The sequence below is a fragment of the Mixophyes fleayi genome, chromosome 5 (genome assembly GCF_038048845.1).
Source record: "Mixophyes fleayi isolate aMixFle1 chromosome 5, aMixFle1.hap1, whole genome shotgun sequence".
Classification (NCBI taxonomy): Eukaryota; Metazoa; Chordata; class Amphibia; order Anura; family Limnodynastidae; genus Mixophyes; species Mixophyes fleayi.
Genome location: NC_134406.1, coordinates 3,558,820 through 3,573,194, shown reverse-complemented (window position 1 = coordinate 3,573,194; position 14,375 = coordinate 3,558,820). Strand labels below are relative to the sequence as shown.

General features: G+C 42.7%; 1 protein-coding gene across 1 annotated transcript in view; it reads left to right on the top strand.

The window, feature by feature from the left end:
- LOC142158033 (1-phosphatidylinositol 4,5-bisphosphate phosphodiesterase gamma-1-like) overlaps window positions 1-11,576 on the top strand; it is an 82,785-nt gene extending 71,209 nt beyond the window's left edge. The window contains exons 27-33 of the mRNA XM_075211611.1: window positions 2,412-2,636; window positions 3,038-3,186; window positions 3,875-3,989; window positions 5,202-5,363; window positions 5,752-5,840; window positions 5,954-6,138; window positions 8,054-11,576. Coding sequence (XP_075067712.1) covers window positions 2,412-2,636; window positions 3,038-3,186; window positions 3,875-3,989; window positions 5,202-5,363; window positions 5,752-5,840; window positions 5,954-6,138; window positions 8,054-8,105 — 977 coding nt within the window. The 3' untranslated portion in view covers window positions 8,106-11,576. The remainder of the gene's footprint in view (window positions 1-2,411; window positions 2,637-3,037; window positions 3,187-3,874; window positions 3,990-5,201; window positions 5,364-5,751; window positions 5,841-5,953; window positions 6,139-8,053) is intronic.
- The last annotated feature ends 2,799 nt before the right edge of the window (window positions 11,577-14,375 follow it).

Here is a 14,375-nt window from a genome sequence, read left to right as displayed (position 1 = left end):
ATATGATCAGTGTTACTACAATAAAACATTACACATCTGTCCAAACACTGCTTATTACACTTATACTAAAGAGCTTCCCAAAGACAATTATACCACAAAATAACAACATTATGCTGATTATTGCTTCATTATATTTGTTGTACAGATTACTGATGTTTATGGTTAGTTCCATATCTGTCTGGAATGTCATCCTAACTAATTGTAAGCTCTTAAGTACAGAGCATCTGCCATTACTGAGATTTCCTCTATTTGTTTCCTGTATCTAATAAGTATGTATGTATTTCCTGTGTGTATCATGTATGTAGTTTGTATTTCCTGTATGTATTATGTATGTGTGCATTATTTCTTGTATGTATCACATATGTTGTATGTATATAGTTCCTATGTGCATCATGTATGTAGCATGCATTTCATGTATGTATGTGTGTATCTCCTGTATGTATTATGTATGTAGTGTGTATATAATTCCTATGTGCATCATGTAAGTAGTGTGTATATAATTCCTGTATGTATCATGTATGTAGTGTGTGTATATAATTCCTGTGTGCATCATGTATGTAGTGTGTATATAATTCCTGTGTGCATCATGTATGTAGTGTGTATATAATTCCTGTGTGCATCATGTATGTAGTGTGTATATAATTCCTGTGTGCATCATGTATGTATTGTGTATATATTTTCTATATGTATCATGTATGTAGTGTGTATATAATTCCTGTGTGCGTCATGTATGTAGTATGTATATAATTGCTGTGTGCATCATGTATGTAGTGTGTATATATTTCCTGTGTGCATCATGTATGTAGTGTGTATATAATTCCTGTGTGCATCATGTATGTAGTGTGTATATAATTCCTGTGTGCGTTATGTATGTAGTGTGTATATATTTCCTGTGTGCATCATGTATGTAGTGTGTATATATTTCCTGTGTGCGTCATGTATGTAGTGTGTATATATTTCCTGTGTGCGTCATGTATGTAGTGTATATATAATTCCTGTGTGCTTTATGTATGTAGTGTGTATATAATTCCTGTGTGCGTCATGTATGTAGTGTGTATATATTTCCTGTGTGCATCATGTATGTAGTGTGTATATATTTCCTGTGTGCGTCATGTATGTAGTGTGTATATATTTCCTGTGTGCATCATGTATGTAGTGTGTATATAATTCCTGTGTGCATCATGTATGTAGTGTGTATATATTTCCTGTGTGCATCATGTATGTAGTGTGTATATATTTCCTGTGTGCGTCATGTATGTAGTGTGTATATATTTCCTGTGTGCATCATGTATGTAGTGTGTATATAATTCCTGTGTGCATCATGTATGTAGTGTGTATATATTTCCTGTGTGCATCATGTATGTAGTGTGTATATATTTCCTGTGTGCATCATGTATGTAGTGTGTATATATTTCCTGTGTGCGTCATGTATGTAGTGTGTATATATTTCCTGTGTGCGTCATGTATGTAGTGTGTATATATTTCCTGTGTGCATCATGTATGTAGTGTGTATATATTTCCTGTGTGCATCATGTATGTAGTGTATATATATTTCCTGTGTGCTTTATGTATGTAGTGTGTATATAATTCCTGTGTGCGTTATGTATGTAGTGTGTATATAATTCCTGTGTGCGTCATGTATGTAGTGTGTATATATTTCCTGTGTGCATCATGTATGTAGTGTGTATATATTTCCTGTGTGCATCATGTATGTAGTGTGTATATATTTCCTGTGTGCGTCATGTATGTAGTGTATATATATTTCCTGTGTGCTTTATGTATGTAGTGTATATATATTTCCTGTGTGCTTTATGTATGTAGTGTGTATATAATTCCTGTGTGCGTTATGTATGTAGTGTGTATATAATTCCTGTGTGCATCATGTATGTAGTGTGTATATAATTCCTGTGTGCATCATGTATGTAGTGTGTATATAATTCCTGTGTGCATCATGTATGTAGTGTGTATATAATTCCTGTGTGCATCATGTATGTAGTGTATATATAATTCCTGTGTGCATCATGTATGTAGTGTGTATATATTTCCTGTATCATGTATGTAGTGTGTATATAATTCCTGTGTGCGTCATGTATGTAGTGTATATATAATTCCTGTGTGCATCATGTATGTAGTGTATATATAATTCCTGTGTGCATTATGTATGTAGTGTGTATATATTTCCTGTATCATGTATGTAGTGTGTATATAATTCCTGTGTGCGTCATGTATGTAGTGTATATATAATTCCTGTGTGCATTATGTATGTAGTGTGTATATATTTCCTGTATCATGTATGTAGTGTGTATATAATTCCTGTGTGCATCATGTATGTCTTGAGGGTAAAACGTTCAGCGTTTCGGCATTAACCCTTCCATACCAGGACACAGTGTAATCTCTGTGTATTACTGCAGAGATCGGCACGGAGAAGGCGTGTTACAGAGACATGTCGTCCTTCCCCGAGACCAAGGCAGAGAAATACGCCAACCGCAGCAAAGGGAAGAAGTTCCTGCAATATAACCGGCGCCAGCTGAGCCGCGTCTACCCCAAGGGGCAGCGTCTGGACTCCTCCAACTACGACCCGCTGTCCATGTGGATCTGTGGCAGCCAACTGGCAGCGCTCAATTTCCAGACCCCAGGTACGGACACAGTTACCGTCACTGCGCTTATTAATGCCCCATCTGGTGGGAGTTACTCTCCTAAGACGTCCCAGGATCGCCTGTCACTGAGTGTTAATAATCAACATATATGTTTTCTCTGCTTTTAAGAGCATATAAATTAAGTTATTTCTTGATGAAAGTGACCTGTTATTGTGGAATAGCTCAGAAGTGACCACCTGTGTGTTTCAGGCTGCTGTAGTACTACAAGTCCCAGCAGACATGGTGTGTTAGTGGTGCCCCTCTGTGTTTTCACTCCATGTAGTACTACAAGTCCCAGCATGCAGGGGGTGTTAGACATGGCCACCTATGTGTTTCCGGCTCCTGTAGTACTACAAGTCCCAGCATGCGTTATACTCTGTGCCCCCTCACTCTGCTCACAGACAAGCCCATGCAGCTGAACCAGTCACTCTTCACGCTGGGGGGTCGGAGCGGCTACGTCCTACAGCCGGACATCATGAGGGACGAACTCTTTGACCCGTTTGATAAAAGTAGCCTGAAGATCGTAGAGCCAATCACAGTCCAGGTCCAGGTACGTCGTCCAACTGCTGACGCTCCGTCTCCTGCGTTTCTTTTCTTTCATTTCATGCGTTTTACTGGCAACTGTCCAGTGCTAAAATATTTGCTGATAGTAATAATACAAAGAGGGTGAGAGGTGCCCGGTGATCTGCAGAATATGTGTTGTGTACGAGACCTTCGTAGGACGAGGAGATGATTAACTAGACCTCCCCTCCGCTCACAGCTATCTCTGTAATACAACGGTCTGTTTACTGACACATGTAGACTCCTGGAGGTAGCTGAAGAGTATCCGACCCATTGTGTCAGAGCATTATCACGTCTGTTGTCTATTATAAATCTGTTTCTTTTCTATTAATCATATTTTACAGCTAAATGTGTGTTCTGAAAAGGCTGAAGCTGGAATAATTCTGGGGTTTATATGACAAAAGGGAACCATCATCCTTTTAATATCTGTATTTTATTTCCCCCCTTCCACTTGCAGTACAGAGGGGTCACAGCCAGCGACCTCTCTAATAGACAGGTGCCCACTGCCCGGTAATGGGCCGTAGCCATTGACAGACCAGAAGGGTACATGGTCATTGATAAATTGGGTTCCCTGGAGAAGAGAGGGGTGATGGTGTTGACTCGTTCCTTATCGCCAGACTAATTGTCAGCAGTGCGGTTTCTTATACATCAAACTCTGTGTTTCTCTGGACTTGCAGATTCTGGGCGCCAGACATCTCCCTAAAAACGGCCGGAGTATCGTGTGTCCTTTTGTGGAAGTAGAAGTCTGCGGGTCAGAGTTTGACAACTGCAAGAACAAGAGCGACGTCGTCGGTGAGTGGAGACAGAGGACAGATATTAGTGAGCTCAGGTCACAAAGGCGTCAATCTGTCCTAAAACATTCAGAAAGGTTCAGCCGGATACGGCTGTCCACCAGCGACCCCCAGTGGAGTTACAGGTTACTGCATTTCCCACTGAGAAAAATACTGCAAATATTCAGTGATGAAAATCACATCATCCACCTCTAGAGAGACAGTCAGTGGACAGTGATGGTGAATTAGAACTATTAGAAAGTTTACCATCTCCCAAGTGGATAATGATATATAGAATTCACTGCATACAAAGTAGTATTATACTAGTGCTAGTTATTTACGCTCTACATGGGTAAGGTATTTACTTTAGGAAATAATGTGAATTAAAGGTCATTCAAGGTCAGTGCAGTTACATTAGCAGCATCTTTATTCTGAATCCAATAAAATAATCATTGTGCGGAGTCTTTAAAACACCAGAAATATACAATCCAGAATACACTCACAAATGGCAGAGATTTTAACCACTTGTAAAGTAAATACCGGCTTCCGGCTGCCTGGAATAAAGACGCCAATGGATGTCCAGGGATTATTTCCTTTAAGTCCTTTAAACCGCCAAGTCAGAAACAATTGTAGCTGGACAAAGACAACAATTTTTTTAGCGCGTTTTGCATGTAATCTCCGGTTTTCCTGAGGAAGTCTGGCGGTCTCACAAGGGGTTTTACAACTAAATAAAACTGCAGACAGTTAGTAACATCTCCAAATAAGCGTCGTCTCAGCCCCCGGAGCTCATGAGAATATAGCATCTCATCCGCATTCATCTGCAGAATCGCTAACGTTACTGCGGCTATTCTGCGTCCTCCATAAAATGTGCAGATCACTCCACCAATCAGAGAAAGGAAAAGGTGTTACTTTTGCAATTATTACTGTTTTGCTGCACTAATTACTTCCAATTAAAATGAGGCGCGTAGAACTAGACCCAAGACGCCACAAGGCAGGAAGAAACGTCCTTCGTATTCTATCTCGGCCATGTAAATGACCGCACTGATAGACTCCAGTGGAACAGCACCCCTAGCTGGTAAGATGCATAATTTCGTTTACCAAGTAACGACTTGCGAATAATTCTGTCAGACATCGGGGAACCGGTTTATGTCACATTGCCGGATCCTGTATGAACTTCTACACGGGAAGGTATATTTTAGGTTGTTGAAATGTTTCTAATCTGCTTCCCACACAGCGGATAATGGATTGAACCCCATCTGGACAATGAAGGAGTTTGTGTTTGACATCAATAATCCAGAATTTGCGTTCCTGAGATTCGTGGTGTACGAGGAGGACATGTTCAGCGACCCCAACTTCCTGGCGCAGGCTACGTTTCCGGTGAAGGCTCTGAAGACGGGTGAGAGACGGGCGGTGTCAGGGGGACTGAATTAATGGTGCACAGGGATAACTTTATTACCTGAGAATGACAGGACAGGCTTACAGTATCCTGGTATTTATTACTGATGTGCAGCCATCACCTACACCCAGCGCAGGCAGCCATTGTATTCATGATCTTGCAGCCTATCAATATCATAGTCTCCCAGTCGCTGGTTCTGAGTTATTTCATAAGCCCCTGGAGGCAACAGAAAAGCTTGAAATGTATAAAATATTATTGCACGGGGGCTGCCATTGTGCTTAATGAAGGCCTCACGGGAGGTCATAGATTATTATAAATGTAATGTCCATTTTTAGAAAATTTTAGATTTCCCGATTTGGTTCCTTTGACTTTTGTGTTTTGTGCCCAGGTTACCGATCTGTACCCTTAAGTAACAGTTATAGCGAGGAGCTGGAGCTCGCCGCCCTACTGGTACATATAGAGATTGTCAATGCTAAGGTAAAGCTTCTGCTCATTAATCTCACCCCAGGGTGACAGCCCTGAGGGCGTGACAGGAACACCCCAGAGGGTGCAAGTAACGGCTACTTTTCATTTGTGTCTGTTGGATACAGGAGGAAGACGATGAAAACCTTTACACATCCATCCAGCAACTGCGGGACAGAGCGAGCGAGCTGTCCAGCCAGGTTTCTAGCTATGAGCGAGCCAATAACTGCGACTCTAGATACCAGCAGCGACTCGACGAGCTCCGGGCAGCACAGGAAAGACTGCTCGAGCTCACCGAAGTGCGAAACAGGAAGTGAGTCATAGTAACCGCCTCACCAATACAATGGTCAGCCTGACAGCAGCACACACTGATTGGTCACTCTCACTGCTGGCCAATCAGATCCTCAGCCTGACAGCAGCACACACTGATTGGTCACTCTCACTTCTAGATGTGGGTTAGTCTGTCCTGCTGTTATACGGAATGATACGTATTAGTCTGTCCTGCTGTTATACTGAATGATACGTGTATTAGTCTGTCCTGCTGTTATACGGAATGATACATGTGTTAGTCTGTCTTCCTATTATACAGAATGATACATGTATTTGTCTGTCCTGTTGTTATACAGAATGATACGTGTTAGTCTGTCCTGTTGTTATACCGAGTGATACGTGTGTTAGTCTGTTCTGCTGTCACACGGAATGATACGTGTATTAGTCTGTCCTCCTGTTATATAGAATGATACGTGTGTTAGTCTGTCCTCCTGTTATATAGAATGACACGTGTGTTAGTCTGTCCTGCTGTTATACAGAATGATACGTGTGTTAGTCTGTCCTCCTGTTATATAGAATGACACGTGTGTTAGTCTGTCCTGCTGTTATACAGAATGATACGTGTGTTAGTCTTTCCTGTTGTTATACAGAATGTTAGTCTGTCCTGTTGTTATACAGAATGATACGTGTGTTAGTCTGTCCTGTTGTTATACAGAATGATACGTGAGTTAGTCAGTCCTGCTGTTATACCGAATGATACATGTGTTAGTCTGTCCTGCTGTTATACGGAATGATACGTGTGTTAGTCTGTCCTGTTGTTATACCGAGTGATACGTGTGTTAGTCTGTTCTGCTGTCACACGGAATGATACGTGTATTAGTCTGTCCTCCTGTTATATAGAATGACACGTGTGTTAGTCTGTCCTTCTGTTATACAGAATGATACGTGTATTAGTCTGTCCTGTTGTTATACCGAATGATACGTGTGTTAGTCTGTCCTGTTGGTATACTGAATGTTAGTCTGTCCTGTTGTTATACAGAATGATACGTGTATTAGTCTGTCCTGCTGTTATACTGAATGATACGTGTGTTAGTCTGTCCTGTTGTTATACAGAATGACACGTGTGTTAGTCTGTCCTGCAGTTATACAAATTGATACGTGTGTTAGTCTTTCCTGTTGTTATACAGAATGTTAGTCTGTCCTGTTGTTATACAGAATGATACGTGTATTAGTCTGTCCTGCTGTTTTACGGAATGATATGTGTGTTAGTCTTTCCTGCTGTTATACGGAATGATACGTGTGTTAGTCTGTCCTGCTGTTATACGGAATGATACGTGTGTTAGTCTGTCCTGTTGTTATACCGAATGACACGTGTGTTAGTCTGTCCTGTTGTTATACAGAATGATACGTGTATTAGTCTGTCCTGCAGTTATACAAATTGATACGTGTGTTAGTCTTTCCTGTTGTTATACAGAATGTTAGTCTGTCCTGCTGTTATACGGAATGATACGTGTGTTAGTCTGTCCTGCTGTTATACAGAATGATACGTGTGTTAGTCTGTCCTGCTGTTATACGGAATAATACGTGTGTTAGTCTGTCCTGTTGTTATACAGAATGATACGTGTATTAGTCTGTCCTGCTGTTATACGGAATAATACGTGTGTTAGTCTGTCCTGCTGTTATACCGAATGATACGTGTATTAGTCTGTCCTGCTGTTATACAGAATGATACGTGTGTTAGTCTGTCCTGCTGTTATACGGAATGATACGTGTGTTAGTCTGTCCTGCTGTTATACCGAATGACACGTGTGTTAGTCTGTCCTGCTGTCATACGGAATGATACGTGTTAGTCTGTTTTGCTGTCACACGCTCTGTCCGCCTCTGTAGGAGAAGAAGCTTAGTTTGTATCTGATTATCTAGAGCTGGTCACTGACTATTTATAATCTCTTGTAAATCAGGCTCATGGAAAAGAAGAAGAGAGACCGACAGCTGGCAAATAAGAGGAACTGAGAGTCTCTACTCACTCAGAACTGTCTAATGAAAAACTTCATAGAGCTGTCTGGAGAGACCTTAACCATGACCTACCCCATGCAGAGACTACAGAGCCCTGTCTACTGTCGGCTACAGACCACTGTGTACAGTGACTACAGCCAGGCCGCGGCCACAGACAGCGATATAACCTGTCACGTTCCCAGAGCCGTCAGTTATACAATAGGCGGAGGATATGGATTGTTTGTATGCAATATATATATGTATATATGCAGTATATGTGCTGGTGTGTTCACACACACCCATGTATACATGTTTAGGTTACCATGTTACAAGGACTGATCTGAAACCCAGGTTCCACTTGGACCCAGCTGATTTATTGTTTTATTCAGTCACGAGACGATTATTACTGTACGATATTCCTGTCATAATTTCCAAGGGCTCTGCGGTCTCGCGGTGATATTCTGTCTAGCGAATGCGCTTTGCAGTGTCCTCCTCGAAGTCAATGGTCTGGATCTATCTATAGCCTAAACACAATGTAAAGTAAGAGTATAGATGAAATATATATTTAATGATTGAACCAGCACTTGGTAAGTTGTGACATAGACAAGTGCTTTGCTGTATTGAACTTGGACAGTCGCTACGGAGAACTGCACTTTAACTGGCGCTTGGCCGAAGTGTCCTCATTAGACCCGTATTCGCCTGCACAACGCTCCCGCGCTGTCTATCCACAGTAAGTGTAACGTAGAAGGCGTGGATAGAGATGATCACAGTGGTGGCGCATGAAATGCAGTCTGTGCTATTTCTTCATTGCTCTAAAAAACAAACCGTAAACGCGATAAACCAACCAAATGTGTCTTGGCGTTCACTGTTTGCGGTGTATGCAGTGTCCTGTTAGGTGGATCGTCACGGCTTGTAATGCGTAGGATAAACGCAGATATCCCGGCAGGACCTAATTCATCATCATCATTTATTTAGATTGCGCCAGCACATTCCGTAGCGCTGTACATGTGGGTGACATTTATCAGGGGCAGCGAGAAGGTTTTCTTACACGAGTCAGAGTTAGGTTGTGTTTATCTTGTAGCAGAAACGTTACCTGGATGCACCAATCAGGGCTGAGCTTAGGGAATGGCCCCATCCGTTGTACCAGCTGCACGAAGAGTAGAGAGGAGGCTCCACATAAGAGTATTGTTTATTTGAGCAACTGTACTCTGTTATTACCACCTCTGCTGGTGGGTTGTTCAATGTCCCTACTACTATTTTAGAGAAAAATGTTTTTCTTACATTCCTTCCATCCACCAATGACTGTCTAGCATCGGTCACTTCCAGTTCTCCTCTCGTTCACAATGAGCTGTCGCTGGGGTCGGGCATCAATGTTGCCTCGTTCTCGGGGCCTAGATCTTGGCCCTGGGCGGGATGTGACGTTGTTCCAGTAGAGTAGATGTAGGGTAGCTGTGGCTGTTGTGGAGAGCATATGCTGGGACTTGTAGTTCCACAGGAGCTGGAGAGCCACAGGTTGTATAATAGAGAGACGATTGAACACTGACGTGAAGGTAGTCTACGTGCATCTCACCCGAACTTATTCTTACACCCCCTGAGCACTTTATAGCTGGTACCAGCTGTATAACATACAAAGTCAGTACTATCCCAATTAATGCTGACTTTGTAAAACACTATATTTGTTTTAATCGCATATTGTTGGACTTTCCCACTGGTTAAAATATGAGTATTTTCATGGTTGTCGATACCAATATATAACGTTTACAAGATATAATGTATCCAACGTGATAGAATGTCTGCAATGTATTGGTCACAGGTCCTTAGATAAAGGGCAAAACTAAAATAGACTTTAATGTAAAGTAAAAGTAATATAGTGATAGAGATGAATTTATTATAACAGGTAAAACCTTTACACAAAATGTGGGGGTGATTATAATATTATATTTTAAGTTATCAGAAGTTTTTTTAAAACTAAGAAGAGATGAAACAATAAATTTCTCTTCAACAAGAATATTGTTACTTGCGACAATTTCACATCTCTGTGATGTCATTTGTACCTAGTGAATTGATTGGCTGAATACTAATATATTGATTGAGTGCAGAAAACGGCCACGATGTGCAGGCGATGGCTGCACTTTAAATAAAAGATTACATTTAGTATAGTAAGTCATGGCCATCGTACAGCCTATTTTATGTGGGTATAAATTACTCTGGCTACAGAGGTGCGTTTCACACCAAGACCTTCTTGCGTCAGTGTGACAAGAGCCTCAAATTGCTCTTCTGGGCAAACATTCATATACTCCCATTGGCTGTATGCTGGCCTAGCTCCTCCCACTTCAAATTGCATAAATAAGGAGACGTCAGAGGGGGCGGCGATTTATATATTCTGTGTTAACATTCTGGTGCTCTGATTGGTTGCAGGTTGTTCTAACCCCGCCCACTTTATCTGCTGCTTGTCTGTGTGTTCCCGGAGTTGAAGAATGAGTCTAATAGGTGCCCTGACGCTAATTCTGTGTCACATAAGCAGTGATCACAGGAACCGAATCACAGGTGTCTGCTGTACGGCATCACTGCAGGATTGGTTATTAAAAAGAATGTGTATTTTTAAAGAATATCTTAACAATTGGCCGAGGTGAACGTTACTATATAAAGTGCTCTGCAAAATGCAATTCAACGTGCACGCCTCCTCGCTCAGGAAATGCCGCCACAAACCACCCCTTTAATTACATAAAACCATTCTGTCTGTCTGTCTTCTAAAATACTGCTCGGCTTAAATTGAGATTGAGGGGGTGTGAAGGCCGTTCTTATTACTTGTGGCACTTTTGTGTGTTTGAAACTTCTTTTTCTTGCATTGGGCAAAATGGGCATAGAAAGCTTTAGAAGTTACAAAATACATCCCATTAAACGTGTATCACAGAGCTGATGGGCTCTACACGTGTGTAAATTAAACATAGTCGCAGACTGGAAATGGCCTCGTGCCGCTACGAACGTCTATAAAAATGTTTCCTCCAAACCTTTTCTCGTTTCAATAATACCGTCTACTGCACTGCTCAGCAAAACCCATCTACTAATCACCTAGCGCCCTTCCCATCTAATCACCCAGCGCCCTTCCCATCTACTAATCACCCAGCGCCCTTCCCATCTAATCACCCAGCGCCCTTCCCATCTAATCACCCAGCGCCCTTCCCATCTAATCACCCAGCGCCCTCCCCATCTACTAATCACCTAGCGCCCTTCCCATCTAATCACCCAGCGCCCTTCCCATCTACTAATCACCTAGCGCCCTTCCCATCTAATCACCCAGCGCCCTTCCCATCTACTAATCACGCAGCGCCCTTCCCATCTACTAGTCACCCACACACAGCGCCCTTCCCATCTAATCACCTAGCGCCCTTCCCATCTAATCACCCAGCGCCCTCCCCATCTACTAATCACCTAGCGCCCTTCCCATCTAATCACCCAGCGCCCTTCCCATCTACTAATCACGCAGCGCCCTTCCCATCTACTAGTCACCCACACACAGCGCCCTTCCCATCTACTAATCACACAGCGCCCTTCCCATCTAATAGTCACCCACACACAGCGCCCTTCCCATCTAATCACCCAGCGCCCTTCCCATCTACTAATCACCCAGCGCCCTTCCCATCTAATCACCCAGCGCCCTTCCCATCTACTAATCACCCAGCGCCCTTCCCATCTAATCATGCAGCGCCCTTCCCATCTACTAATCATGCAGCGCCCTTCCCATCTACTAATCACGCAGCGCCCTTCCCATCTACTAATCACGCAGCGCCCTTCCCATCTACTAATCACCCAGCGCCCTTCCCATCTACTAATCACGCAGCGCCCTTCCCATCTACTAATCAACTAGCGCCCCCTTCCCATCTAATCACCCAGCGCCCTTCCCATCTACTAATCACCCAGCGCCCTTCCCATCTACTAATCAACTAGCGCCCTTCCCATCTACTAATCACGCAGCGCCCTTCCCATCTACTAATCAACTAGCGCCCTTCCCATCTAATCACCCAGCGGCCTTCCCATCTACTAATCACCCAGCGCCCTTCCCATCTACTAATCACACAGTTCCTTTGCTTCACCCAACTTTTCCCATCAGCCCATACAAACTTCCACCATTTTGTTCTGCAAACCCATTCACTTCTTGTAAATATTGGGGTATCTGTGCGAATCGAGGTGCAAGACTTTACCAAAGAGGATTTTGCGCGGCTCCTCGCCAGTTTTGTGAGTCATAAATGAGGCACAGTGTTGCCAAAATTGTAAAAAAAATGGGATTGCTCCAGATTGTAATCTATGTTATTGTCCACAATTTGCGTCGAACTTTGTTGACAAGCGCAGACGATTTCTGTAAACTGAACTCACCGCGGCTCACACAAAGCATCAGGGATTAGGAGAGATCTTACATTAACTGGTGACACTGTGGGGCGAGTGCCTTACCAGTCTATGATCTGGGCTACTGGACGCCACAAGTCGTTAATGTATACACTGGAGTGCCTTATTGCCTTGTCTGATACGGGGCTAATGGGGAAACACGGAAATAAGAGGGTGATATACAGAAGTATTTATCAGAGATTTACTGTCGTTTTGTTTTGCTGCAAATAATGTATTTTTGAAGGAAAATGACCCAATGTTTTCTTCAACAGGGAAATTGTTGGATGTTAAACTGGAAGAATTGTGACAAAATTGGTCTTAATAAAGAATTAATTCCCACTCATGTCTTGGTCTACTGGTGTTGTGGTCCTAGGAGGATGAGCACCCAGAACAAACTAGCCACAAAGTAAACCAAATACTTTTCAGACTTGTGGCACTAGGGCCGGTGATCACACAGCAATTTGGGGTGGGGGGGGGGGGGGGACTGCCTGCATATTGTTGGTTACCAGGTAGGGGGCAGAGCTGGGATACAGTCACCTACAGGGGAGAGATAATACTCCATCATCATCACTATCACCATTTATTTATATAGCGCCACTGATTCCGCAGCGCTGTACAGAGAACTCACTCACATCAGTCCCTGCCCCATTGGAGCTTACAGTCTAAATTCCCTAATATACACACACACAGAGAGCGATAAACTAGGGTCAATTTTTAATAGCAGCCAATTAACCTACTAGTATGTTTTTGGAGTGTGGGAAGAAACCAGAGCACCCAGAGGAAACCAACGCAAACACAGGGAAAACATACAAACTCCACACAGATAAGGCCATGGTCGGGAATCGAACTCATGACCCCAGCGCTGTGAGGCAGAAGTGCTAACCACTGAGCCACCGTACTGCCCAATAAAAATATTGAGGAAATAAATCTATTACATAAAGATCAGCCGATACACTTACTATGGGCTGATTATTCTTTTAATGAAATTATTTCCGACACCGATTACATTAAACATTTACATTTTCTGCACTATTTTCTCAATCACAATAATAAAACGGTTCCGCCGTTTAGCGAGCACACTGCAGACGTTTTTTTTTTATTTAGGCCGTAGCAAATATCTTTACAGCTCCCTGAGATTTCCAAAAAGTCTAGAAAATGAACGGCCACGTTATACTGTACATAGAAACAATGTGAGTACTGTACATTCATTGCACGTTATCTAGATGTAACATCTCCTTCCTGATGGATGTGGTGGAGGATATTACTCCTGATAGATGCGGGGAGAGTGTGGCCTATGGATTGATAAATCTTATTAGCATAATGTGCACCGTATCTCCACCCTGACTCCTCCCACATGTGGACAGCTGCGCTAAGCGGCTGATAGGAGGCAATACGGCGGAGTGGCAATGTGCTGCTCTTAGGGCACAGACTACGTGAGAACATGAATGTACTCTGTGATCCTCATTGTGCAACCAGCAAAAAGTAATTTAAGTGTTTACAAAGCGATCAGTTTAGTTACGGTCATAACCACTCAGTCCTGGACCGGCTCACTGCTTGGGCACCAACATAAACTTGGGAAGTCGTCTCTGGTGTCACAAATCTTAACATGTGACATACAGATATTTGGGGTCATAGGTGAACCATCAACAGCTCCCATGTGGCCCACTGGTAGTTTAACTACATTGAACAGTCTTCATATACATGGATCCGAGGACATAATGTGGTTATATGGGACAGATGAGCTGGGTTTATGTTAATTATGTTACTTGTCAAAGACATTGCTCGTTCTAGGACAGGGAAAGAGCAAGATTAGAAATCCATTGGGAGATGGAGGGGTGACCTCTTTCCAGTATAATTCCAAATGGAATCGTAAGCATTGAGATATATTTCCAGCAGACAGGTCCA